General features: G+C 44.9%; 1 protein-coding gene across 3 annotated transcripts in view; it reads right to left on the bottom strand.

Moving 5' to 3' along the window:
- Positions 1 to 22,891, bottom strand: part of LOC135241784 (diacylglycerol lipase-alpha-like) — a 55,759-nt gene extending 32,868 nt beyond the window's left edge. Inside the window, exons 1-4 of one of the 3 annotated variants that reach the window (XM_064312461.1) lie at positions 21,940 to 22,891; positions 1,296 to 1,397; positions 997 to 1,208; positions 652 to 753 (exon numbers count right to left, since the gene is read on the bottom strand). In XM_064312461.1, the coding sequence (XP_064168531.1) occupies positions 652 to 753; positions 997 to 1,208; positions 1,296 to 1,390 (409 nt within the window). In that variant the 5' untranslated portion in view covers positions 1,391 to 1,397; positions 21,940 to 22,891. The remainder of the gene's footprint in view (positions 1 to 651; positions 754 to 996; positions 1,209 to 1,295; positions 1,398 to 21,939) is intronic. The other 2 variants (XM_064312460.1, XM_064312459.1) reach the window with 2 other exon arrangements.
- Between the last annotated feature and the right edge of the window lie 3,714 nt (positions 22,892 to 26,605).

Genomic DNA, 26,605 nt, shown 5'->3' with positions numbered 1-26,605 from the left:
TAGATGCTTAGACCTATTCATAATAAGAATCAGCTGCCCTGGTTTATGAGTCTTATGGTAAATCTTGCAGCTTATTGTTTTCTCACGCACAAGAACAAGTACAAATATTTTAAGAATAGCTTCCTGGTCTGTCGGCTATGATCATTGGTCCATATGTAATTGTCACATGGTGCTATGTAGATGGTTCGCACCCAATGACAACGGTCTGATGAGAGCGCATGGGGTGTACAAAAGATTGCAGGCCTCATTGTAAATGCGAACACTGCCAAAACACATCGCAGGCAAGATCCAAGCTGTAGGACAAACCTTCACGCTTGTGAATTAAGAAATGGAATGCAAAAGGTTTGCTTTGGGGTGAAACATCACTTTTCACAGGAGTATCTTTGCTCTAGTCTTTACATTGGATCACATGGCATGTCATTACTGTTCCTTCAGCTTCCTGATACACTGGCTGACCACCATCTCTTAACTGGATTTGCAGGCAAGAGAAACTGAGCTGCTCATTTTCGTGTTAAGATAAACGTTGCAGTTTTTATGAACGGCTCGCTGTCACTGCCCTGATCGTACTGTATATTTCCACACGTCTCTTCTCTTGCATGTGTCTGATGACTTCAGATCGTACCCTCTCCGCGAGGCCTTCCCTCCTCTTACCGAGCGTGAGGTTCTTGGCCATGAGGTCTGAGCACGGCTGGTAAAACTGCACCAACCAGATGATTCCCACCACTGCGTAGACCAGCTCCACCAGGAGTATAGCTGCAGAGAAAGAGAGAGAGAGATAGAGGGGGGGAGAGAGGGAGGGAGAGAGCAAGAATGCATGATTTTATGTGTGCATGTGTCTTACTGAGTTGTGTGTACAGGATGTACCACATGGCATTGTGGGTCTGTGTGTGTGTGTGTGTGTGTGTGTCTCAGGAACGTGTGTGTGTGTCAGGAACGTGTGTGTGTGTGTCAGGTGTGTGTGTGTGTCAGGCCTGCACGTGCACGTGTGCGTCTTACCCAGTCGTATGTACAGGACGTACTGCACGGCGTCGCGGGGCTCTGTGTAAAGGATGCTGCCTCTCATGCTCAGCCACATGATGGCGCTCTCACAGATCAGGCAGCTGACCAGGATGCCCAGGTAGCCCCGCCCGTGGTCCACCAGTGTGACCGAGCAGGACCGACCCAAACCGTACGGCAGGCTGAACACAACCATGGACAGAATCACCAGCCTGAGGGCCAGGGGAGAGAGAGAGCAGCACATTATAGACCCACACACACACACACACACTCACACACGTGCACACACACACACTTACCAGGCACAGTGTAGCAGGAAGAGAAAGAGGGCGGGGAGCACCAGGTCATCACTGCCCACTGACCAGCGCCGGCGAAACACCACCATGCCCGGCATCACGACCCTGAGAGACAGACCATTACTCAACCATTAGTGAATCAGCATCATGACCGTTACTCAACCAGCATCATGACCATAACTCAACCATTACTCAACCAGCACCATGACCATTACTCAACCATTACTCAACCAGCATCATGACCATAACTCAACCATTACTCAACCAGCACCATGACAATTACTCAACCATTACTCAAACAGCATCATGACCATTACTCAACCATTACTCAACCAGCATCATGACCGTTACTCAACCATTACTCAACCAGCACCATGACCATTACTCAACCATTACTCAACCAGCATCACAACCATTACTCAACCATTACTCAACCAGCATCACGACCATTACTCAATCATTACTCAACCAGCACCATGACCATTGCTCAACCAGCATCATGACCGTTACTCAATCAGCACCATGACCGTTACTCAACCAGCACCATGACCGTTACTCAACCATTACTCAGCCAGCATCACGACCGTCATTCAACCATGTCCGACATCATGATCAAAAGAGAGAGAGACTAATTCAACCTTTACTCAACCAGCATCATGACCATTTTTCAACCAAACAGATCCAACATAAACCACTGAGAATTCTGGACCACATCAGCAAAAATCAGGACGGGATTCAGGCAGAACGGCAGAATTAAAGCTCATTGGATTGTTACAAAACAAAATATAGAGTTTCCTGCAAAGTTCCACAAGCTGTTTACTCAAGGACACCCAAATCTTTGCTGTAGAGCACCACACCCAACAGCACAAACACACTTTCAGATTACCTGCTGTGGTGTGGATAAAGCAATCAGAAACGTGGTCAAACGGCAATATCAAGCCAGTTACACCGTTTCCGTCAGATGGATAATTCAGAAATACTACCTGGATAAAGCAAAATTGGTCATTGTTGCTAAAACAGGATTTCCTTCTTACCACGGATATAAGCCAAAACTTTAAAAGAGCGGGATTTATGCAACAAGTGCTACAGTATAAATACATGGCGACTTTCCACGGACATTTCTTCAATTGCTTTCACTCTACCGGATCATTTCATCATTCATCCTGCTCAAATTCCACTTCCACTGAACAACTGCCAATCATGCTAAAGCTCTGAGTCTTCATCCACTCTTACAAATATATATCGCCAAAGAACATTCTCCTCAAAATATAAAATGGTTTGAGAAATAAAATCGGATAAGGCACAGACAATAAACAATCAATACAAATAAGATAAACTAAAAACTGAGGTAAAAGTTCTAGAGCCAAAAACATTTGTTTATTAAATATATTATCATGATTAAACATTAATCACACCAACATAAAACATAGTATTATGTATTGTGTATCACCAAACATCTGAAAAACCACATATATTTTCACGTCATCACCCATCCCTACTTAACAGTAAAGAACAATTTAATGAAAAAGGAAAAATGCTATATTTATATAGGCCTATTCATATGTTAAATAATTTATTTTATAAATAAAGGGGATTCAAGATCAACAAAGTAAAAAACAAAAAAATCAAGGTTGCAAAATTTAGGGAATATTCAGGGAAACTTTCCATGGGAATTAATGGTAGCTAATATACGGGAATTAACGGGAAATTGTGGAGGTTAATGCACAGGCTCCATTTACAATGTCATATGCATTCAGAAACATAAACTTTTTTACCTTATCATGACTAGACATACCTGCAAAACCTATAAATAGAAATTAAAAAATCGACAATTTAGTTCACAGTTGAACTTTAAATTCGTTTACTTTTCCTATAGGATTCTTTCACTGGATAACAAAAAACAGGAATGATGAATAATGTACTCCATCTGAATGAATGCGCCGTGTATTTCCATTAAATGGGGATATTTTAACCAAAATATCCCACAACATCTGGACTTACCTTTTTACGTCTATTTTCCCCTCATAATTATTCACTATCATAAGCTAACATCTAATACTGAAATTGGGCAAATTGGCAAAATTCCAGATCTTAAATACCCATGAAATGCTTCTAGAAAGTTTCTGAGAATTTACCGGACCCTTTGCAACCCTAAGTATATGCATGAAATATTTATTACGTTGCTCTTGCAGATAGAGTGATAAAGAAGGGAATAAAGGGAGAGAGAGAAACCATTGCCTTGGGGAACTGTTATCTGAAAGTGAATGCATTTAAATGCATAGGGCTTTCTATGCAATCAAAAGGACATTCTGTAAAATATATAAATAGGTCTGTAAAAAAACTGCCTAATATTCACCCAGGAAATTGTAAATATTAGGCAAGATTGATCCTGAACACCAAAAATCTTGGTTAAAAGATGTACAAAAACTCTCCAATTTGGAAGAAAATTTGGACGATAGCACACACGTGAGAGAAAAAAATATCAATTCATCGAGAAGAGAGACACTCAAATGACTGCTCTGGCAATACTGTAGTGTACTCATGCCAAGAAAGAATATTTGAAAGTGAATTTCAGAGAGGAACAGCAAGAGCAAGAGAAGGAGAGGGACAGTAGGCCTATATTAAGAAGCGAAGCACTGGTAGATGTGATTTTTTCCTGATTAACAATAACACGATTATATATGTGCTTATTACATAACCAAGTCCTGTGCATCTGGACAAGATATTTAGGGTTTGAAAAAAAAAATGTATTTCATTACAAGCATTTAGCAGATGCTCTTTTCCAGAGACAACTTACACAACTTTACATTGCATCCATTTATACAGCTGGATATATACTGAAGCAATGCAGGTTAAGTACCTTGCTCAAGGGTACAATGGCAGTGTCCTACCCGGGAATCGAACCTGTGACCTTCAGGTTACAAGACCTATTTCCAGGTAAATCAGGAAAAAAGCAGGACGAATCACATCCCAGCGTAAGTGAAGCGAAGTTATGAACGCTGGACTGCGGTTGTACAGGTACATTGTGAAGGCTATCCCAGGCTTACATTACAAAATGGCAGGTCCTGCTTCTCTCGGGCAAGAACCAAATCATATCAAATACTTCAGCTATATTCCAAAAATGCCCATATAACATAGTCATAAACATGTTATAACATGTGTCATAACCAGTTGAGACAATGTGCTACAGCTTGTGACAGTTGTCCTAACCCTGTGCTGAGATAATTTCATAGCAGTCATTTAAAATCAGTTTGGTAAACTTCACTGCATACATTATGACCAAGCTAAGGATATACATGTTGCCCAGCTGCAGGACAACACGGCTCTGAACGTTTAAACCTGCCCATGAACTTTCTGTCCCTTTGATTTAGCAGGTCTGGTGATGCCCACCCCAGTAATGTCACTGATATGAATGTCGCTTCCCTGGTCTCTGCGGCGATTGGCAGCTTAAACGCGCTGACACTTTGGTATCTGACAAACACAGCATCTGCTAAATGCCTAAATTGCAAATTGTTCAACGGTACATCCGTCTGTATTTGCAGAAGGCTTTGTTTACGTTTTGGACAGGCGGTCCGCTTAATTACCTCCTAAAACGCGCTCGCGGAATCTTCCCAGGGTGCAACGCAACGCGTCAGAACGGCGGGTTCAGAAACGACTTCGAAACAAAGCCTGGGAACCGGGTCGTTTCGCGAGGCTTCGTCGCCCCGGCCTAAACCACTGCTCCGTGTACGCGCCGCGTAACCCACAGTAACGGGCTCCCTCGCGCGCAGCCGGCTGCGCTGTGCCCTTCAGCCGACCTGGAGTCGCTCTAATTGGGCCAACAGAGCCAAACGTGGGAGAGATATCGCCGGGCATCGTTCCACAGCCAAAGTCCCGGCTCCGTGCGGGGGGAACGGGACAGCGTGTCACCGTAGTATAGCAACAATAACGGACTGCATTCATACAGCCGTCAAATGAGTTAACACAGGGAGGTGGGGGGGGAGGGACCTCAGCCACCTCCAATGCACAGCACCCCCTGGGTTAACCACGGGAGCCATTTTGTGCCGGAAAGCTCGCGCTTATTGGCTGCGTTAAAATTCTTTCAGAATGTTTCCATGTTCCTTTCTTGCTTCCTCCTGAACAGGTCACAACGTAAAAGCAGAGGAGATGAGGAAAAGAGAAGAGAGAAAAAGTTTTCAAGAATTTGAGCATCATTTTGCAGCAAGAGTGAGTCAGAACCCCCCCCCCCCCAGCACAGGGGCTCTAATCCAGTTATATCTTTCTTGGTTTTAAAACATTATAGTGTTAGCTCCATTATGCATATATATTTTTTTAATTGTATTGAAAACATTCCATTTTACTTGATATAATTTGTCTTTTATATAGATATCATTTGTCTTTTATATAGCTACTGATCTGTCATGATCTTTCTGTCACTACGTGCTATTTGTTCAAGCTATCACACATTTCAGTAGCTCTCAATTATTGTGGTTTACATACATTCACAAAATTAATCCTCCCTTCATTCCTTTCCTCCTTTTGTTATATTTATGCATCAACGTTTATGTTATTTACGTTATGTAAATTATTATCTCAAAACAAAGCATTGTGGGACTTGGAGTCCTGTAAGCTCAAGTGGCTTCAGCAAAAAATGCATTGCTGCGTCCTTCAATGCAGGAGGCACGTGAGAGAATGATTCAAGTTTTCCTTTGTTTATGGAACATCTAAAATGTTCCCTGTTACGGCAGCCACTTCAGATCCTTCCGGGACAAGGAAAGGTATTTTAACGCAGCAATAATCTTACACTGTACCACTCTCTCACGAAGCCACACAAAATAAAGCGGCACACCCGCTGTTAAATTCTTCTCTACCGCAAACGTACTGCTTAGAAAGCTCGGGGTCTTGCCGTCGTTGCGGCTCGGCTCTGGTCACGCTCATCGGTCTCGCGCTCACGCTTACCGCCGGCACTTCGCACACCCCGCCCTCCCCCAAGTCTTCCCGCAGAGGCGCTGACAGCTTTACGACTTCATTCTCCGTCAGCTGGCAACACTTTCCCCGGCCCCGGAGCGGACATGTTCAGACACATGTACCGGCTCGCTCGCGGCGGCTATGCATTTTTTCCCAGGACGCACTGCCAGAGAAGAGATAGCTCGTAGCTCAGACGAAATCGTACAGATTCAAAAATCAGCGACCAGATATGAACGACGGGGCATTTCTCTGTAATCTGCAGTAGATCCATGTTTTCTGGGATGCCTGAGGCAACAAATAGACCTCCGTGTGCTTACACAGACATGCATCTCAGGAACTCTTGTGGTTGTGTTACTGCATCTCTGTGGAATGGCACACCATTTTGGTGTGGTAACAAATATTTTAAACATATATTACTTTGATGATAATGAACATTTATAGATTGTGACTTGGGGAGATACGGTTTACTCGCGTAAAGGAGTACATGCCGGCAGATTTTAAAAGCTGAGAAAAAAATGTAAATCGGATTTTTTTTTTTACCTAATGAAAACTACAAGAACAATACAACCAATATACGTAAGTAAATAACAGAGAACAAAATATGTTAAAAACACAAGTTGACAACACTACCAAACCAGCATGTAATCAGGAGGTAATATTTAATAACAGCAACAGCTGGAGTGCAAGTGTAGAATTAACGAGATGAATTCTAATTAACAGCTTGTTCCGCAGTATAGCACGAATCCACCTCGTCACTGGTCACCTCATATCACTGCAGAACATTGGTGGCGGTGGTTTTAAAAAAACTCGTCAAATTTTCTAGAATCTCTGGGTGATATTCCCATCCCAGCTACAAGCAAAATTCACTGAAGTGTTGAAAAGACATAGAGCAAATTACTTGTAGTTCTGTACAGTCCTGTCCCCTGCCCAACATTCAGTGTGCACTGTGAATTCATGAAATTAATCAAATAAACCATCAATATCATGGGGGTTTAACTAAACCCTATCTTTTCTTTCAACAGGAAATATTAGGTTCTGTTGCCTGCTGAAATCAATAACCCAGTTCTTTTAAATGAGTAAAGGAAGTCCCTATCATTCCCATTGATAACAGACACTTCCTGCAACAGATCAATCACAGCAGTCAGACCGCTGGAAGAATACAAATGTTTAATCCAAGAAAGGTTTCAAAGGTGGTCAGATTTCAGAAGAGTGAACATACCCCCGTACAAAAGCCTTCTCCACATTACAAGGACCCTTGACCTTGAAAATTCAGCTGAAAAATAAAGCAAATTCTTCAAATGCTGGTGTTTTTATTTTTATTTAAACCTCACAATGTTTAATAGATCCGTTTGATTAAGGCTATTCTGCAAGGTTAAACAGATTCAAGCCAAAGGGCATGTACATTTGTCAAGTCTCTGAAGGAGTGGTACTGTAAAAAAACGACTAAGTTAATGAAACTGAACCTTTTTATGGAAACCAATGAGCCAAAAAAAAAAAAAAAAATGAATCATGGAGTCTATGTCTAGGGAAGCCTGGATCAAAAACTTCTTGAAGAGCTTCAAGAAGTTCTTTACATTGGCAAGGTGATTTCAGATGAACTAATTTCTTGTACAGGTGAGATTTGGACTGGTTGATTACAGTATCGCCATTGTTTGATCTTTGACCCTTCGAAGAGAAAGGTTTTTCGAAATGCTTTTTCAACATTCTAAGTGTTCTAGAACTCCGCTGGTTAATAGTAGTGATTGTTACATCAGCACTAGAATGTTCTGTTAAGAACATTCTAATCACAGTTTTGTCATCTTACACCTTAAAGGGCTAAAATTGTTATCAATAATGAACAATGTTCTGCCTGCTTTCTCTTCCTGTGGTGCCAGAGAACTCACCTTAAAATAGTTTCTGTAATCCCTTTCATTAATCTCTTTAAAAATGTTAATACCGCAATCAAATCTGCCCCTAGTCTCCTTTGCTGAGGCTAAAGAGATTAAGGGCCCTATCTGGGGAACTGGAAAGCAATTGGCAAACACATGGCTCAAGTAGTTAGCGCAGATTAACAAAAGCATCTGCGTAAATTTTGGCATTTAAACAATGCTAGCGCGTATGGCGCAAGATGGAAGTGACTTAACTTTATTTCATGAATTCACTGTGTGCTGGCCATTCAGGGCAACTGAATTCAGGGCAAAAGTTCCCTTTAAGAGGCCGTGCAAACTTAATAGCCCTAGTTAGTATCAACAAAAAATGTTGGCTTGGCTCTCACAACCTGCCGCCCAATCATCCCCCAGGTTAACTGGCTGAGATCGTCCTCTCCCTCTCCACCTCAGCTGATGTACGGTGAGCGTTCTGGCGCAAAATGGCTGGTGGGTGCTATGCATTGGTGGCGGCTGAGGTGCGTTCCCCTCATCGCTGTAAAAAGCGCTTTGAGTTTCGAGAAAAGCGCTATTTAAACGTAAGAAATTATTGTTATTATTATTACTGCTACTACTGCTATTACATGACGTTTTGAGTGCAGTCTTTCGTCCAATGGGGATCAATCGAGAGTGACCAAACGCGGATCCCTATCCGAGACTGATCCCTCCCGTACCCCGGGTGCTGCAGGTGCCAATTTCGCGCCACCCTGTGGAGCTCCTGCCCACAGTCGGCAGGGGCACGGTCCGGATTTGATCTGAGACATTGGGGCTCATAAATGCAACACCGCTTGGTGCTTTAAAGGACAAGACCAGCGTCATTTTATTTTTTCCATCAGCACGGCCTTTGATAAGACCAAAACCTACAATGTTTCCGTCCGACACTCAAAACCACAAATTCCCCAACCCAAATTAGCACTCAACTAGGAAGCCTGTCATTCAAATTGTGCGTAACAACATCAAATACAGCTCAGAAAGTTACACTACATGGCCAAAGGTATGTGAACGCCTGATATCCAACACCTCACCCAAAATTATGGGGATTGATATGGAGTTGGTCCACCCTTTACTGCTATAGCAACCTCCATTCTTCTAAAAAGGCTTTATACTATTTGTTGGAGCATTGCGGCAGGAATTTGCATCCATTCAGCCAGAAGCACATTAGTGAGGTTGGGCACTGATTGGGTGATTAGGCCTAGCTTGCAGTTAGCTTTCCAATTTATCCCAAAGATGTTGGATGGGGTTGAGGTCAGGGCTCTGTGCAGTCAAGTTCTTCCACACCGTTCTCGACAAAACCATTTTTATATGGACCTCGCAGTGTGCCTGGGGGCACTGTCATGCTGAAACAGTAAAAGGCCTTCCCCATTCTGTTGGGGAGCATTGTATGCTGTGGCATTAGGATTTTCCTTCACTAGAACTAAGGTGGCCTAGCCCAAATCATGAAAAACAGACCAAGGGATGTCCAGATACATTTGGTCATAGTGTACATTTTCATTTTCAGAAAACACCACCTATTATCATGAAAAACAGGGCCAGAGAAGTTTTTAGAAAACTTACTTCAAAACAGCAAATTGTTCATTTTGATGGGGACTATTTTCCGTAGTACGTTCCACATCGAAAAAAGCAATCGTTGACACTTCATAAAGTTGTTTCAGTAAAAAACAGAAGGTTCTTTGTAATGATGAATTAGGCAGACATTGGCTACACTGTACCTGGTGTTGGCTCTTACGAAGCCTTGCTTTCATTAGTCGTATTGTCGCTAGAGCGAGCATCTCACTATTGCTACTACTTTCGTCCACTTTCGCTATATTGACCTAGGTATTCACCTGATGATTACTGAAACCAACAAGTAAGTAACTGTAAACAAGGAAAGGTTCGTCGCTATGGTAACCGTAAGCAACGTCTCATCTCATCGAACCCTGAGCTTTGCGAAGAGTTGGCAGGGGCAGATCGTCCCGTTGCAAATCTTTGGTCTGAAAAGCAGTCTTCAGGGGAAAAGAACACTGAATTGAAAACATAACGTGTTAAGCTGTCCACTACGGTCTGGTGAACACCATAATTAGATGTGACCATCCAAGCTTTCGACAGCAACAACAATGTCCTGGATGGATTTATTATGAAAAAGCTGTATTTCGTGGACCAAATAACAATAAGAGCGCTACAGATTATTCTCTTGAAAACCTAGCTATTCTGCAGTGCTGAGTTGACAACCCAAGCCCTCCCAAGTGGTTCTGAAGTAGTCAGTGCTCACATAATAACAATTACAATAAATATTATTATTTATGTATTATTATTATTGTTATTAGATTCCCGCACTATGACGACCAAAACGTTAAGCGTGGATTACTGCAAAGTGTGTGTGCATTGCTGTGTGTGTGTGCTCGCATGTGTGCATGTTTGTGTGGTGCTGTGTGTGTGTGTGTGTGTGTGTTCAAAAAAAGAATGCGAGCGCTAAGCCCACACACCCATGATGCAGACAGGGGAAATAATGACACATTCTGACTGAACGGCAGTGCAAAACTGCATCGTTAGGGGATACGGAATGTGTTCATGTGTTCTGGCTTGTCTGATATAAAGGCAGTAAAAGTCAATGCTGCAGTGGTGAAAACCTTGGGCGTGTGTCTGAAAGAAAGAGAAACATAACTACACTACATTACAGGCATTTAGCAAACACTCTTATCCAGAGCGACTTACAAAACTTTTTTTTTTACATAGCATTTACATTGCATCCATATAGACAGCTGGATATATACTGAAGCAGTGAAGGTTAAGTACCCTGCTCAAGTACAATACAATAGTACAATAGCAGTGTTCTACCTGGGAATCAAACCTGTGACCCTTAGTTACAAGACCAATTCCTTACCCATTATACTACACTGCTACCACTCGACGCACAGGTACACTGCTACCACTCAACACACAGGTACACTGCTAGCATTCAACACACAGGTACACTGCTACCACTCAACACACAGGTACACTACTACCACTCAACACACAGGTACACTACTACCACTTGACACACAGGTACACTACTACCACTCAACACACAGGTACACTACTACCACTCAACACACAGGTACACTACTACCCCTCAACACACAGGTACACTACTACCCCTCAACACACAGGTACACTACTACCCCTCAACACACAGGTACACTACTACCACTCAACACACAGGTACACTACTACCACTCAACACACAGGTACACTACTACCACTCAACACACAGGTACACTGCTACCACTCAACACACAGGTACACTGCTACCACTCAACACACAGGTACACTACTACCACTCAACACACAGGTACACTGCTACCACTCAACAAAGCGGGGTGTTTTCCAACAAACCCATCCAAAGAGCAGGTGTATCGCAGTGGTTCAAAGAGAGTGGCACTGACGACATCCATGTGACAGGCGGCCTCCTCAGTCACATGACACAAACCCAGCAGAGCATTCGGGAGAAACTCTATAACAATGGCCGAGATGGCCTCTTCCATTTCTACCAAACCACGCTGATCAAATTTCACATCAAAGAACAGTTTCGTGTTCCCCCCTTCAGAATTCCAGACGCTACGCAATGGTGTACACAACCTGTATTGGGTACGTATATGCCTGACGCAGTAACCTCTTTACAAGGGTATTACCCTTTCTTTAACCCTAGCTGATATATATGGTGATGCTATAAAGCATAAGCTCTTCGAATTTTGGATATATATCAGGAAATACGCTAAGAATATAATGAGTATAATTGTCACATTATTGCACAGTCAAAGAAAATGAAATGAAAACCAACTTATTGCCAATATCAACTCGGGTCAGAAAATAACGGATGCGGATTCTGAAGCTACTCAAAACTGTTTCCTTTTCCCGAAGACGGCGTTTGAAACGCGAGCTGGAGCAAGCCTGCGGTTTCGAGGGCGAGCGAATCTTTCCCTGGCGCTGGCGCGTGCCGGCGTTCGTTCCCGCCGACCGCTCCGGCTCGGTCGCGGAAACGGCGGCACCCCGGGGCCGCGGCGAAACCTCGTCGTCGGGGAAACGCCTGCTGTCCGCGGCCGCGGCTCTGGACTTCATCAACGCGGCGGATTGAATAAACGATCGGGCTAATTCATTACTGAGGCCCCGGAGCGGCCTGGTCCCGCGGAGGCTAAGCAGGCTCTGGTTTCTGAAGGCTGGAGGCAGTGCCTATGACAAGGTGGAAAAATGTTTCATGCATGAAAACAAGAGACCCCTGTAAGGACTGATCCGAGTTCACCCTTAATTATTTAATTAGCTCAGTCTTGTTACTCGTTGTTACTAACATTTTTGATAATTACATTACAGGCATTTAGCAGATGCTCTTATCCAGAGCGACTTACACAACATTTTTACATGGCATTTAGGCTACATTGCATCCATTTATACAGCCGGATATATACTGAAGCAGTGCAGGTAAAGTACCTCGCTCAAGGGTACAACAGCAGGGTCCTACCCGGGAATTGAACCTGTGACCTTCAGGTTACAAGACCAGCTCCTTACCCATTATACTACACTGCCGCCCAGTACTACGGCGGGGTCGGTCACAGGAGTGAACCCCCCCAGGTGCATGCACCTTTGCTCGTGTCGGAACTCGCAGCGTCATCAGGAAGGGCTTTCAGGGCTCCGATTGGTAGCTCCCCTCCAATCAGCTCGCGCACCTGCGGTGACGCGGCAGGACGGGGAATACAAGGCCACCGTCGTCATCGTAGAATTTTTTTTACCAGGGCTAACAGAAAGGAGCCCTGTGGGAGGACCCGCGTGACGCTGGGGGGAGGGCGGGGTGGGCGGTAGCCTCGTGATGGGAAAGCTGCTGTTCCTAATCCCAGCCCCGCCCTGCGTTCCCGCTGCGGACTAAGCTCCTAACCCGGACTGCCCCATTAAACACCCGACACCACAACTGGGCAAGAACGCAATGGAACTACGGCGCTGCTTTAGAGTACTGCTGTCAAATATCCTTCACTTAATGGATACTGAAACAACTGCATAATTTATTGATACGCAGAGTAAAGATATGCCTTGAAAAGCACATGCAACATTGCTAAGATTACATAGGCCAGACTGTGGGGCCCATCCATGCACTAGAACAGTGACTGTGGGGGCCATCCATATGCTAGAACAGTGCCTTAACAGATACCAGACTGTGGGGCCCATCCATGCACTAGAACATGCTTAACAATACAGACTTGGCCATCCATGCACTAGACAGTGCCTTAACATATACCAGACTGTGGGGCCCATCCATGCACTAGGACAGTGCCTTAACATATACCAGACTGTGGGGCCCATCCATGCACTAGAACAGTGCCTTAACAGATACCAGACTGTGAGGCCCATCCATGCACTAGAACAGTGCCTTAACAGATACCAGACTGTGAGGCCCATCCATGCACTAGAACAGTGCCTTAACAGATACCAGACTGTGGGGCCATTCCATGCATGAGGGAAGAGGTTGAAGAGGATAATCTACCCAGCAGCCCCAGGGAAGCCATTTTTCCTCTTCTCTCATCTGTACCTGCTTTAGGCTCGGGTTAGTCTCCATTTCCACTCCTAGTACAGCAGTTTCAGGATTACAAATTGAGCGCAAATTATTAATGAATTTCACCTCTTGACTGCATAAAATAAAATTCGGCTTAAATTTCCTTTGCACAAGACCAGGTGTGACCAGACCTGTGAAGGCTGGCTGTAAATCTACGAGGATCTGTGAAGGCTCAAACACATACAGCCAGTCGCACGCAACACTAGCATGCACACACACACGCGCACACACACACACACAAACACACACACATGCACGCATACATGCGCTCGCACACACACGCAAACAGGCATGCATGCACACTCACATGCACACACACAGACGCACACACGCAGATACACACACACACACACTCACACACCAGAAACTGCCACAAGTCTGATTACAGGCAGGCTTACTGAAGAGAGTAACTGCAGAATTCTAGTAGTGATTGTTCCAGGTGGACTTAACATAGCAGGAGAACGAGTGGGAGAGAGTGGGAGAATGCAGAAGACAGAAAGACAGAGAGAGAAAGGGAGGGAGGGAGGGAGAGAGAGAGAGAGAGAGAGAGTCAGTGGGAGTGAGAGACTACTTCTCGTACAGGGAAAGAGAGCAGGTCCATGCCAAAGACCAGACCCTGCTCAGCCAAGATAAAGAACGCAAAAACGGTTCGATACAAAGAGGAACCGACGGCCGACGCATTCTAAATGTCACGCCAATATTTCTGCAGCTATATGGCGCATCACACATCTGTGTGGAAAGTGATTGAGAAAGAGAAAGAGAAAGAGAGAGAGAGAGAGAGAGCGAAGGAAAGATGAAAAGAGGAAGACCACGAGAGGGAGGGAGAAGAAGAGACAGAATGTTCTATGTTTAGCGTAGCGCTAACAGGCGCCGGTAGGAGGAGAGGGCTGCAGTACGTGGCCGTTTTTAAAGAGGCCGGTGCTCTGCTATTTCCACCGTTAGTGGCAGGGAGACGCACACGGAGCGGAGCGGCGTGCGGTCCGCGTGCGCGCCCGCCCCCCCCCCCCCCCCGGACTGCCACGGTTACAGCCCGGTCACATGAGCTATTGTGGCTTCCACTCCCACAAACTGCTGGCACTGAAAAAAAAAAAAAACTCTTCAGGTTTTTCTTGTAATGTTACAGTACTAGCCAACAATTACTGTTGGTGTTTTGGTTTTGAATAAACTTTATTAGTCACAAAACAAAAAAACACTGACAGTGCACAACTGATGGTGCGTCCTCTCCAGGGTGTTTCATGCATTGAAAAGTCTATAGGAGCCTATAGGAGAAATCACAAAAAAAACAAACAAAAAAAAAAATTGAATTGCTTCAATATTTTATTTTTGTTACGCAATTCAGCTTTTATAGCTTACATCTCAATACACTGTGGTGGTTTCTTGAAAACCAGGACTTTGCGTTCTAAATGTAGCTAAACACAGGGAGGTGATGCGCCAAGTTGCCAGTGGCAGTAAAGCCGGACCGAGCGCAGTGGGCGTCACGCAAAGTCACCGCCAAAGCCTTGTTTTCAGCCGGGACAACCCCTGCTTTCCATTTCGGCATCACGCTCACAGAGCTTGAAGATGTCGCCTGTTGCTCATAAAACAATGCCTTGTAAAAGTCTGATGGCCTGAAACGTCAAGGTTGTTTCTCAACTAAAAATAAAGCATATTATTGTACATGAGAAGCATCCGAGCCAACATGGCTGTGCAGTGTAGTATAATGAGTAAGGAGTTGGTCTTGTCACCTAAAGGTCTAATAGGTTCGATTCTCAGGTAGGACACTGCCGTTGTACCCTTAACCTGCATTTCGTCAGTATGTATGCATCTGTATAAATGGACGCAATGTGAACGCTATGTAAAAGTTGTGTAAGTTGTTCTGGATAAGAGCATCTGCTAACTGCCTGTAATGTAATGTGATGCTTCAGCGATTCGGTCGCTAACATGGCACGGATACCGTTCACAGCCCAACAATGCGTACCTCTGCTATAGGGACACAAGTACCATCCGATGGCTTTCGTGACCTGACATTTTGGGCTGAATTTCTCGATAAGCTCATGAATGACAGCTGCTCGCCTGTCCCTCCAGGGGTGATCCTAATTAGCGTAATTAGCTAAATGAGGCATGGGAACTGGTTGACACGAAAACCGTGCACAAATGATTTCCCACCCTGATGTAGAGCGCTCAAATTGGGTCACATAAGGAAATTTCCTTTCAGCACAGAAGTTAGTCTTCCCAACAGAAATTCTGGATTGGGATCAGGTAACATTCAGCATCCACAGTCAATGGCGTAGCATAGGTGAAGTCACTCCACTCCACTCCTTTGCCGTTGTCGAGCCAGATTTTTATTCCAACCAAAATATTCTGGCTCTAACTATTTTTTAAAACGCTGAAGAAGCCAAAAGCAGGTTCAGTGCAGCAGTTTACGGGATGGCAGCAGAATGTTTTCAGCAAGCACCCACACAGTTTGTATCTCACAACTTTATCAACAAGAACAAATAAAGCCCATGATTGAGGCAAGTAGATAACCGAGAGCAGAAGTTGGCACGAAATCCTGGAGTGGACTCGCCCTCGTTGTGCACCCCGGCGGTGGACTGTATTTCAGTCTTTTATAATCTGCCCACAGACTCTGAGACGCAGGCCAGGATGAAATAACTCCCAAGCGGAGGGCACCAGAGTTCATTCCTAAGCAGAGGCCTCAATTCAATAGAAATTCCACCTTAAACTTTTTAACGCCACAAAAAAAAAATCTTTTTCCCAATTTCAAGTGCAAAGTCCTTAGGTCTGACCCAGCCTCTGGAAGATCATCTGTCAGTTTGGGAATTTTGGACACACGCGACTTTATAGCCTATATGTGCAACCACCTGGGACTACTTTTTGTGTGCAGACAGGCGGGACTGCTTCCCTGCTCTGTAATCTGTCATAATGACATAATGACCTGAGCAGAGGCCCATGTGTTGATCCTAATGGTCTGAGCCACATGGGAGGCAAAGGAAGGGTTAGAGAACGAGAGGCTGTAGGTTCGATGACCAGGTAAGGCACCGCCACAGGGCAAGGTGCTCAACCCCTCAATACAATATAATGTCCGTTCCCTCCAGCACATGCAGAATTCTACCGCTAGACTGGAATCAGCCAAAGGACCCTGTCATGTGTCCTCGAGTCCCTCCATTGGTTGAATAATTCTGATCCTAGCCAATGGAGGATAAGACAAATCCATACACTCTTACTTTCAAGTTTTTATCAAAACCTCACATTCCTGCTGGGCCGCTGCACACCGTGGCCATTGGTCGCATTGCCGTACCTTTAAAAAAAAAGGCCTCTCCGGCTCCCCCAGTGGTGGACGGGGCTTCCCACAACAGCCGGGACAGCGAAGCCACCGCCCATCTATCCGCCGCATGCCGAAACCCCCCCCCCCCCGCGCCCCCCGCGCCCCCCGACGCTGCGTCGTGGCCAAACGAGCCGACTTTTCCCCATCCAAAAACTCTCGAGAGGTCATCGCGGGTGAGCAAGCTCAGGACGTGCGTCCGCTGCATTTAGCGCAGCGCGCTCGGGTCCATCACGCCGCTTCACAGCACCGCACCCGACGCCCTCTCGCGCCTGCCAGCCCGTTTAACGACGTGCTGCAGGTTTATGTAACAACTCCTACTGCCGGTCGTGACGCTCGTAACTAACTCCGTTAGTTTCCTGAGCCGTTGCGTGGTGCTCACTTTTGATAAGTTTCCGCTACACGTGAAAGCCGTGCGCACGAGGCTGGGAGTAGCCTGAGGACCGAAGCCCTCTCTCACAGCTCCAGGATAGGGGACGGAATGCCACCTAATGTCACCCGCAGGACGAACGGACCAACCCGGTACCGGCGAGCCAATTTGTTCGACCTGGACCGTGGAGCTCGTCACCAAGACCTTCAGCCTCAGTTGGAACCACCGCTTTAGACTAAAACAAGCTCTTTTTTTTTGTAAGGTGAACGATCACACGTGGAAATACATCCACGAAAAGGGCCATTATATAAGATGGTAATAAAGCACAACTTAGTTATAGCATGTGCAAAGCTTAGCATGCGAAAGCTTGGCAGCTCATAAGTAAACTCTTGGCAGAGAATCTCGTATTGATCCCCGCCAACCCACAGAAGTGCAAATTTACGGTTTAAACTTTTATCCGTGGGAGGGAGAGGCAGCAAGACGACGGCCAGAGGGATGGTGAAGCCTCGCTCGCACGCACGCTCACACACACGCCTGCACATACACATGCTCACACGCACGTACGTACGCACGCTCACATGCATGTCTGAGCGATGGAGGGGAAGGGTCGGGTGGAGCAGAGGAACACTGCGCGTTTTTGTCTCTTCGAACTTGACCGAACGTCAGACGGTTTAACGAGGTTCGCCAGGGTGAAATTCCTGCAGATTTCCAATAACTGTCAAAGAAATGTCTGTTCTTAGATTCTTTGATTGTCTGGAACAAAGTTCTTAGTTCTTGCAATAGCATGTTTTGCTAAGCAACACATTTCTTTGAAAATTCCGAGGGAACTGAAATCTCTGAAACAAGGTGGGCGTGTGCTCACCAGTCAGACTAAACTAAAAAGAAGAATACCTTCCCCACACACACAGTGAAAATAAGTGGCTGGGTTTTGAATGACGAAAGCCCATTTCCCCAGCTAAGTGAGCAGGATCTGAGAGAGTCGGTGGTTTTTGGCTGAAGTTCTTCAGCCCAGAGTTCAGCTCTTGTACGGCCACAGAAGCAGCATCGACCTCCTCTGCCCGGTAACAGACATTATGGACAACCCATTTACATTACATTACAGGCATTTAGCAGACGCTCTTATCCAGAGCGACTTACACAACCTTTTTACATAGCATTTTACATTGTATCCATTTATACAGCTGGATATATACTAAAGCAATTTCGGTTAAGTACCTTGCTCAAGGGTACAACGGCAGTGTCCTACCCGGGAATCGAACCTGCGACCTTTCGGTTACAAGTCTAGTTCCTTACCCACTGTGCTACACTCCGTCCTTCAACCCGATTGGTTTATTTGTTCCAGCTTAGTGACATGTCATTTCTCAGAGGTTTGTGTCATTTCAAATTAAGCCACGAGAGCAGACGAGCAGCCAATTGTAAAAAAAAAAATAAAATCAAAACTATGTTCAGTGTATGGCCCTGGGGTTGGGTGGTTGGACAGAAGAGGCAGGTGGGGGGTGAAAGAGATTGATTGAAGAGATTGAAAGATCAATAAAAAGGGGTTGGCAACCAAAAGCTACGTAAACAAACCTGCATTCCCAGCTTATTTGCATGTTATCCTTCTTGTCAGCCTGTTTCAAAGTGTGATTTATGCTATTGATTAAATGCTTTGTTCTGTACAGAAGTGTGCTAATAAAATGCTAAGAATGCTATTGATGTACTGTACCTGCATAAACAAATTATGCTTTGTAGAAGAAAAACCAGCACTTACTGTATGGAGCGTGCTTATGTCTCGTATTCAAATAACAAAATAACAAATTTGACTCTACAGTTCCCATTCTATGGCAACACGGTGGTGCAGTAGGTAGCGCTGTCGCCTCACAGCAAGAAGGTTCGAATCCTGGCCTGGGCCTTTCTGTGTGGAGTTTGCATGTTCTCCCCGTGTCCATGTGTGTTTCCTCCGGGTACTCCGGTATCCTCCCACATCAAGAGACATGCAGGTTAGGTTAACTGGAGAAACCAAATTTCCCATAGGTATGAGTGTGAAAATGAATAGTGTGAGTGCCCTGCGATAGATTGGTGGCCTGTCCAGGGTGTATTCCTGCCTCTCACCCAATGCATGCTGGGATAGACTCCAGCACCTCCCGTGGAATAAGGAATAAGTGTGTTAGATCAGTGGTTCTCAACCTTGGTCCTGGGAGCCCACTGTGTATGCTGGTTTTCGTTCCGACCACAATTGCAATCCCGGAATTGTAACAAGCTATTATTTTTCCTTAATTAGGTGCTTTTCATGTCAGAGGGATTATTTGCCCACTTAAAACCACATTGTGTCAGAAATAGCCATGCATGCCATGAAGAATAAAAGTCCCATATTCACATTGTGCTATATTGTAGACGATTACATAAAGAAGCTAAAAAAACATTTTAACTAATCAAAATAAAGACTGAGGCAAATCAACAGGTTCCTAATTGGGGAAAGTGTGGACACCTGGCCACTAAATCTAATCATTTGATAGATAACAAAGAATTCTAAAACAAAGAAAATGATAACAAGTCAAACCTGTATTGTGCTAATTAGTTTAAGGGATATATTATGCACTTAAAGCACTTAAACACATGTGTTCAGCAACCTAATTAGGAGCCAATTAATTCCACTCGTTAATTTGATCTGTTAAAAAATGTTACCTCTTTTTAAGTGATCGTTTACAATTACTTAAAAAGCAACACAGTAACACAATGGGATTTTATTCTTCATGCCATGCATAGCAATTTCTGACGTAATGTGGCTTAAGAGGGTAAATAATTCCTCTTACCATGAAAAACACCTAATTAAGAAAAATGAACAGCTTGTTAAAATTCTGAGATTGCAACTGTGGTTGGAGCGAAAACCAGCATACACAGTAGGCCCCCGGGACCGAGGTTGAGAACCACTGGGTTAGATAATGGATGGATGTTCCCGTACTTTTGGAGGGCACTGCAAATTTGGTTCTAAGTGAGGCGTTTCGCAGGTCTCACTCCCCTTGTGTATGACACTGCTGATTGAAAGGACAATGCCAAGACCTGCAGCCCTATTTGGTGATGCACCAGCTCTCAGTTAGCACTGGAAATCCCCGCTAGCTGCGCTAGCCCACGGTTCGCGGAGGAGACCCTCTCTCCTCACGGTTTTGTTCAACTGCCACGCCCTCAGGAACGAAGTGACTTTCAACGGGCCCCTTCCTGCGTCCCGACCGACGCCCGCGCACGTGAACGCCCGTACGGACTCTCCGCTGCGCACGCAACGCGCAGCTGAAGCAGAACCCCGCAGCCGGAGGCAAGCCGACTCAGAAGCCCCCCACAGGGAGGAGTTCTCTTTTACAACAACGACACGCAGGACCAGAGCGATGAATCGAAGCGGGCTGGGATTGCAAGGGACTGGGTTGCCAGTCAGATGTAGGTGGCATGACTGGGTTGCCAGATGCAATAGGGTTATTTTTGTTAGAAACTGGTCAGAGGAACAGGATTAACAACTCCACTAGTGTTAATTACCACAGAGCCACAGTATATCTAATGGTGACAGTGAGACTGGACCACGGAGTAACATCACATCCGAATGGCATCTGAGTAATTAACCAGATCATTTTCCTGATCTGACATTTAATATATGTTCACTGAAAATCTAACGATTGAGACCTGAACATAGTTCTTGTGTCCCTCCCGACAGGAAACGTTTTACCGTTGTCTCGTCTATGAATGGGCATTGCTGTGCACAGGTAATTAGCTGACTAAGCCAGGGTAATTGGTGGAAACAAAACCCTGGATACGCACCCACGCTCCAGGAATGGGGTTCTCCATTAATTCTCTAATCAACCTGCCTGGTGCCTACATGTACCTGCCACAGCCTGCTAGGTTAGGTTATGATGTGTAACGAGTTCGACAAGCAAACAGACTACAGCAGAGGAAAGCGTCCCCCCCCCAAAAAAAGATGCTTGGTTGCATTAGTGAAATTGAACAGCCAGAGACAAGCAGACATCGGGTGACCTGAAAGCACAGGTGTATTTTCAATATTAGAGCCCGCCAGGGTAGGGGTGAAAGTTATACTTGCCAGGTGATCAATTATTGACGAAGCTCTTGTCTAATGGAGACAGTTTCCGCTAAAATATACTCTCTAGAGGGCCCTGTCAATGGGCTTGAGAACGCACGTGCACGGGGCGCTAAAAACTCATTAGCGTCATAATGGCGATGCAAGCAAAATAATAAAACAAATGGATTCACGAAGCATCTTAATCAATGCCTTTAATCCGAAAGGTCGTGAATAGCTGATGTTAAAAAAACAAACATGCCTGAAAAAAAATGCACAAGGCCCGCAGACTGAGTCGAGCAGCATTCTGAACCATTTCGTCTCTCTCGTGGACACGCACACACGCGATGCATAGGCTATTCACAGTCTGTCTTTATATCGTAATAATAATGAACACATTTCGCCACTTAATGGAATCCACGCCGTTTAGCAGCAGCAGCAGCAGCATCATCGCAACACCCCCCTCCCTCCCCGAAAAAAAACAACAACATCGATATAGCTACCGTTGTGTGCCCCAACCCTCCGAACTCACCTGTGTTGTATCGGTACCTTCTCGTATTCCGCTTCTGCGGTTCCCTTCGACCTCCCATCCTCCGCTTTTCAGCCCCTTTCCCACTCCAGAGCCGGCCCGAACAGGGGCTCTACCTCCGGGGTGGTACCGGGGGAATGACACCGCTGGATCGGCCGCCTGTGGCGGGGCTTCCGAGCCTAAACTGACCACACAGGTGCTTCCGTCTATGGTGCCACAGTATTCCGATACGAGCTAGCTTCCGAACCAGGGCACATAAATCAGGCAATGCCTAAGAAGGTCGTGGCTATACACATTCTAACACATATAAATCAACACAGTGGCTGTGTTTATAACTCAATATCATCACCTAACGTTACCGCCGATAACGTCACATTCGTTTCTCATTCGTATCTAGCACGTTATCCTTTTACGCCTCACCTGTCCTCTCAGGACTGGACGAGTTGCAGTTTGTTCGTTTCAGCCATTCTCCGCGCTCTACAGTATAAATATATAACGCTGATCCATAACTCAGTGAATGGCTCGCTATTTATTCTGCAGCGTAGACAAAACAGACGACTCAAATCCAAATCCGGGCTCTGGTTTGATTGTCCGGAACGACTGATTGCTGCTTCCCTCCGTCTATCGGTTTTCGTTTTTTCCTGCTTCTCTCCTATAAACGTGACGTAGTTGTTCCCGTTCCCAACACGACTGGCTTTGGATCTGCTCTTACCGCGAATGATTGTTCTGGTTCTACGCAATTTACGTAATATACGTCATGATGTCGTCTCCCCTAAAATCATTTTAATTTCCACTGGGAAAACGGGAGGGACCGGACCAAGGAAAGGTTGGTTTGAATGAATACGTCGCGTGCAAAGATTTTCTATGCTGACCAGATACTCGCGTACTGTCTCCCCCGCTAGAAAGACTGACACAAAAATCCATCACTTCAGGATCCAGAGCAGACACTTGTTCGGTAGTAGCCTAAACAGTATATATCTGTTGAAACATGCTCGGATCTGATCTTTGTCAGGATCTGCCCCGATGGGTCAAACACACAGGATGTGGGAGGGGAATCTCTGCAGGTTGGTGCACGAATCAACGCTGCGTCTTTTACTGTGCGTAATGTCCCCGTGGAGATAGTATTCCAGTCTAACCCACATTCCCCTCGAGTTAGAATGGTTCTCAACCCAGGTCCTGGCGCAGGCTTCCCCGTGTGCATTCCAACAGTCATCGCAATTCCTGAAATATAAACAGCCGTTAATGATTCTTAATTAGACACTTTTAGTGCCTAATGAGGGATAATTTACCCTCATGTCAGAAATGGATATTCGTATTATAAAGAATGAATATTCCATATTTATTTAAGGACTTTTAATTAGTCAGATCAGTGCTTAGAGAACAGATTCTTTAATTTTCTGTACTGTGGCAAATGAGTCCCATTGAAAGAGGTTACATTTTGTATTGATTTTCTGATAGACTTTTGGCTGGAATTGGCGAAGTTCTAAATGCTGAAAGTGTAGAAATCCGGTTATGGAGCAAGTTTGTTTTCCCCGTGTTTTTAATCAAGTTTGGTTGAGGAAAGAAACAAAACATCACACAGAAGGGTACCCCAAGACAAGGTCTCAGAACCTCTGCTTTAACACATGCACACGAACACACATTTTAATTCTTTATTTAGGTCCACATTTATAAAATACATCATAAGGGCCCAATCATAAGGGCCCACACACACACACACATAGACACACACACACCCATGCACGCATGTAAACACACACACACATGCACATACACACATGCACACGCATACACATGCACACATACACACACATGCACACACAGACACACACATATATACACACGACACACAAACACACACACACACACACCTCAGTTGGTGTGATACTTTTGCCACATTCCTGCTCTAAACTGGCAGGTCACTGCTCAAACCCCACCCCAATACTAATCTGACCTATCCGGGGGAAAAGAACCAAGTAGTGCAAACCAACAGCGAAAAAATGGGGGATATTCAAGCAAGCCAAAATGCTACATATTATAGCCTATAATAGAAATGAACTGGCCTGAACATCTGGTTGCAGAATGTTGCAGATTGGGCTACTGAGAAGGCAGCTATGAGCAGTGCGATGCATCCTTAATGCTACGACTAATAGCACACTTCATCTCTACCACCGACCTAACATAGCCAGCATTCCAAACTCCCCAACACGCCCATGAAAGTTTTCCTTATTTATTTATTTATTTATTTGACAGGGACAATACACATGATCAACATCACTATATGTTAAGTCAAATAGTCTAACATCGTGTGCAGGCATGTTACACATTAACAACTGGAAGCTAAGAAGGATCTACCTGATTACCACAGGCACGGATACAAAGCAGACTCACTCATAATCGACCTTAAAGGTTACTGACATTCATAATAATATTAAATAATTTATATTATTTATATATATTTTGATTTGAATCAAAGTGCTGATCAGATACACCAAAAGTGAATGACTCATTGAATAAGCAAGCATTCATCTGAAACATAGCTTCTCAAACATCGAGCCACGGGTCTCCTCGTGTGTGTTGGTTTCTGTTTCCTGCTAAATGGTAAATGGTAAATGGACTGCATTTATATAGCGCTTTTATCCAAAGTGCTTTACAATTGATGCCTCTCATTCACCAGAGCAGTTAGGGGTTAGGGGTTAGGTGTCTTGCTCAAGGACACTTTGACATGCCCAGGGCGGGGTTTGAACCGGCAACCCTCCGACTGTTAGACAATCGGTCTTACCGGAGCTATGTCTTGTGTTTATGTTCATCCATAATCTTTAATCCTGAAACGTATTTTAACACGATGCAGCTTTGGCTCATTATCGTTCATTTTTATCAATCTGTAAAGTAAAATTGGTGAATTTATAGACAGGAAGGGCGGAGTGAGTTCACCGCCATTTGGATTTAGCAAAACTTCATTAAAAAATGGAACAGCGGCGGACTGCAGCCTGTTTCTAGGGCGAAAGCAATCAGTTCTCATACAGGAAGAAAAATGATGTCATCATTTGAGGCGGTGTACTTGCTTGCCAAGAGGCTTCATTAGTAATCGCGTCCTGTGCATCTACACCATAAATGCAAGCGAGGCACACTGGGTTAACCAGAGGCGATTGGTGAGCTGAAAAGGGTTGGGGCGGAAAACCGCCCTTTAAATCGATCGCTGGTATCAATCTGTTTTCATTCATTTTACTTCATTAACAAGCATGCCAATGAACTGAAAAATCAAGTGGCTGCATTAGTCAGATCTCAAGTGAACACACAGCTTCTTCCTTCTCATGTTAGGGATGCCCCACCCCCCCCCTCCCTCCCCGCCCGTGCGAGTAATCGGACCCCCGGTTGGAGTCAGCTCTATAGAGGGCCGCTGGTGGTGAGGCTGTTCACCCGCTATTTTACGCACTTTTAAACTGCTTCTCATCTCAGTGGACCAGGATTTATAAAACGGGCTAGTGGCTACCGCATGCTTGCTGGCTAGGTGGTCTTGCTGCTCTGTTCTAATGTATTTAAAGTCTGGATTTGGTGGTTAGCGCAATGGATGAGTTCAGGGCTCCTGTTTTCCTGTGTTCTAGAATATGTACTCACAGCCTGCATCTGTACCCTTTGCAGAAGCTAGGAAATATGTCATCTTTCTGCGTGGCCAGACAGAGCCAGCTCCTTCTGATCTAATTGATCCAAGCCATTCCAATGTATTTCCAATTGATTTTATGTTACTCGTGGGGATTTCTGTGAATCTACATAAAAGCTGGTCTCTTGCATTAAATTTAGCGTTGCAAGCTCTGCCTGCGAAGCACAGACTAGCGGGGAAGCCTCACGAGGTGAGAGCCCTGTTCGCTCTGCACATTAATATTCAAACCATTTCAAATTCGACAAGGATAAACACGGTCAAATTGATCGGCTCTGCTTTGCTCCGCTCAAGCTGAGCTCAGAAAATGCTCTTAATAAAAGAAACAAGAAATGCTTTGGCAGCCATTTCAATGCACACCCTTTCATCTGAACCCGTGAAAAATAAAAACAAGAAATCATCGAAGGTGCATTTAGCTTTTTGTGAAACGGGTGTTAAATTTCAAGGAATCCAGTTTTAGTTCTCTTCAAGGAAACCTGACAGGCTTTAAATAGCCTCAGTGCATAAGAGTTGGGGCTGTTGATCAGTTGGGATTGTGGTCAATTGAGACTGTGCTAGTTGGGACTGTGGTCAGTTGGGACTGTGTTTGTATGAGTCTGTGGTCAGGTGGGACTGTGTTAGTTGGGACTGTGTTTGTATGGGTCTGTGGTCAGTTGGGACTGTGCTAGTTGGGACTGTGGTCAATTGAGACTGTGTTTGTATGAGTCTGTGGTCAGGTGGGACTGTGTTAGTTGGGACTGTGTTTGTATGGGTCTGTGGTCAGCCTGGACTGGGAGAGCAATTAAACAGTGCATGATTGGCCAGAGTATCATCTGGAGGAAATGAAGGTTTTAGTTGGTGAGATCACATGCGGGTCTTGTTGTGCACTACTTCCCCCTATGGTCTGATTTGGGCAGCTGTGTGTATTTCTCTGCACATTTCATCCAATTAGGCATTGCTATACACATTTAGACATTTTATCCAGAGCGACGTACACCACTGGCTTTTTACACACAGCTGGATATTTACTGA

This window comes from Anguilla rostrata, chromosome 16 (genome assembly GCF_018555375.3).
Source record: "Anguilla rostrata isolate EN2019 chromosome 16, ASM1855537v3, whole genome shotgun sequence".
Lineage (NCBI taxonomy): Eukaryota > Metazoa > Chordata > Actinopteri > Anguilliformes > Anguillidae > Anguilla > Anguilla rostrata.
The sequence above is the reverse complement of the archived record's forward strand: the minus strand, read 5'-3'. Positions and strand labels throughout refer to the sequence as shown.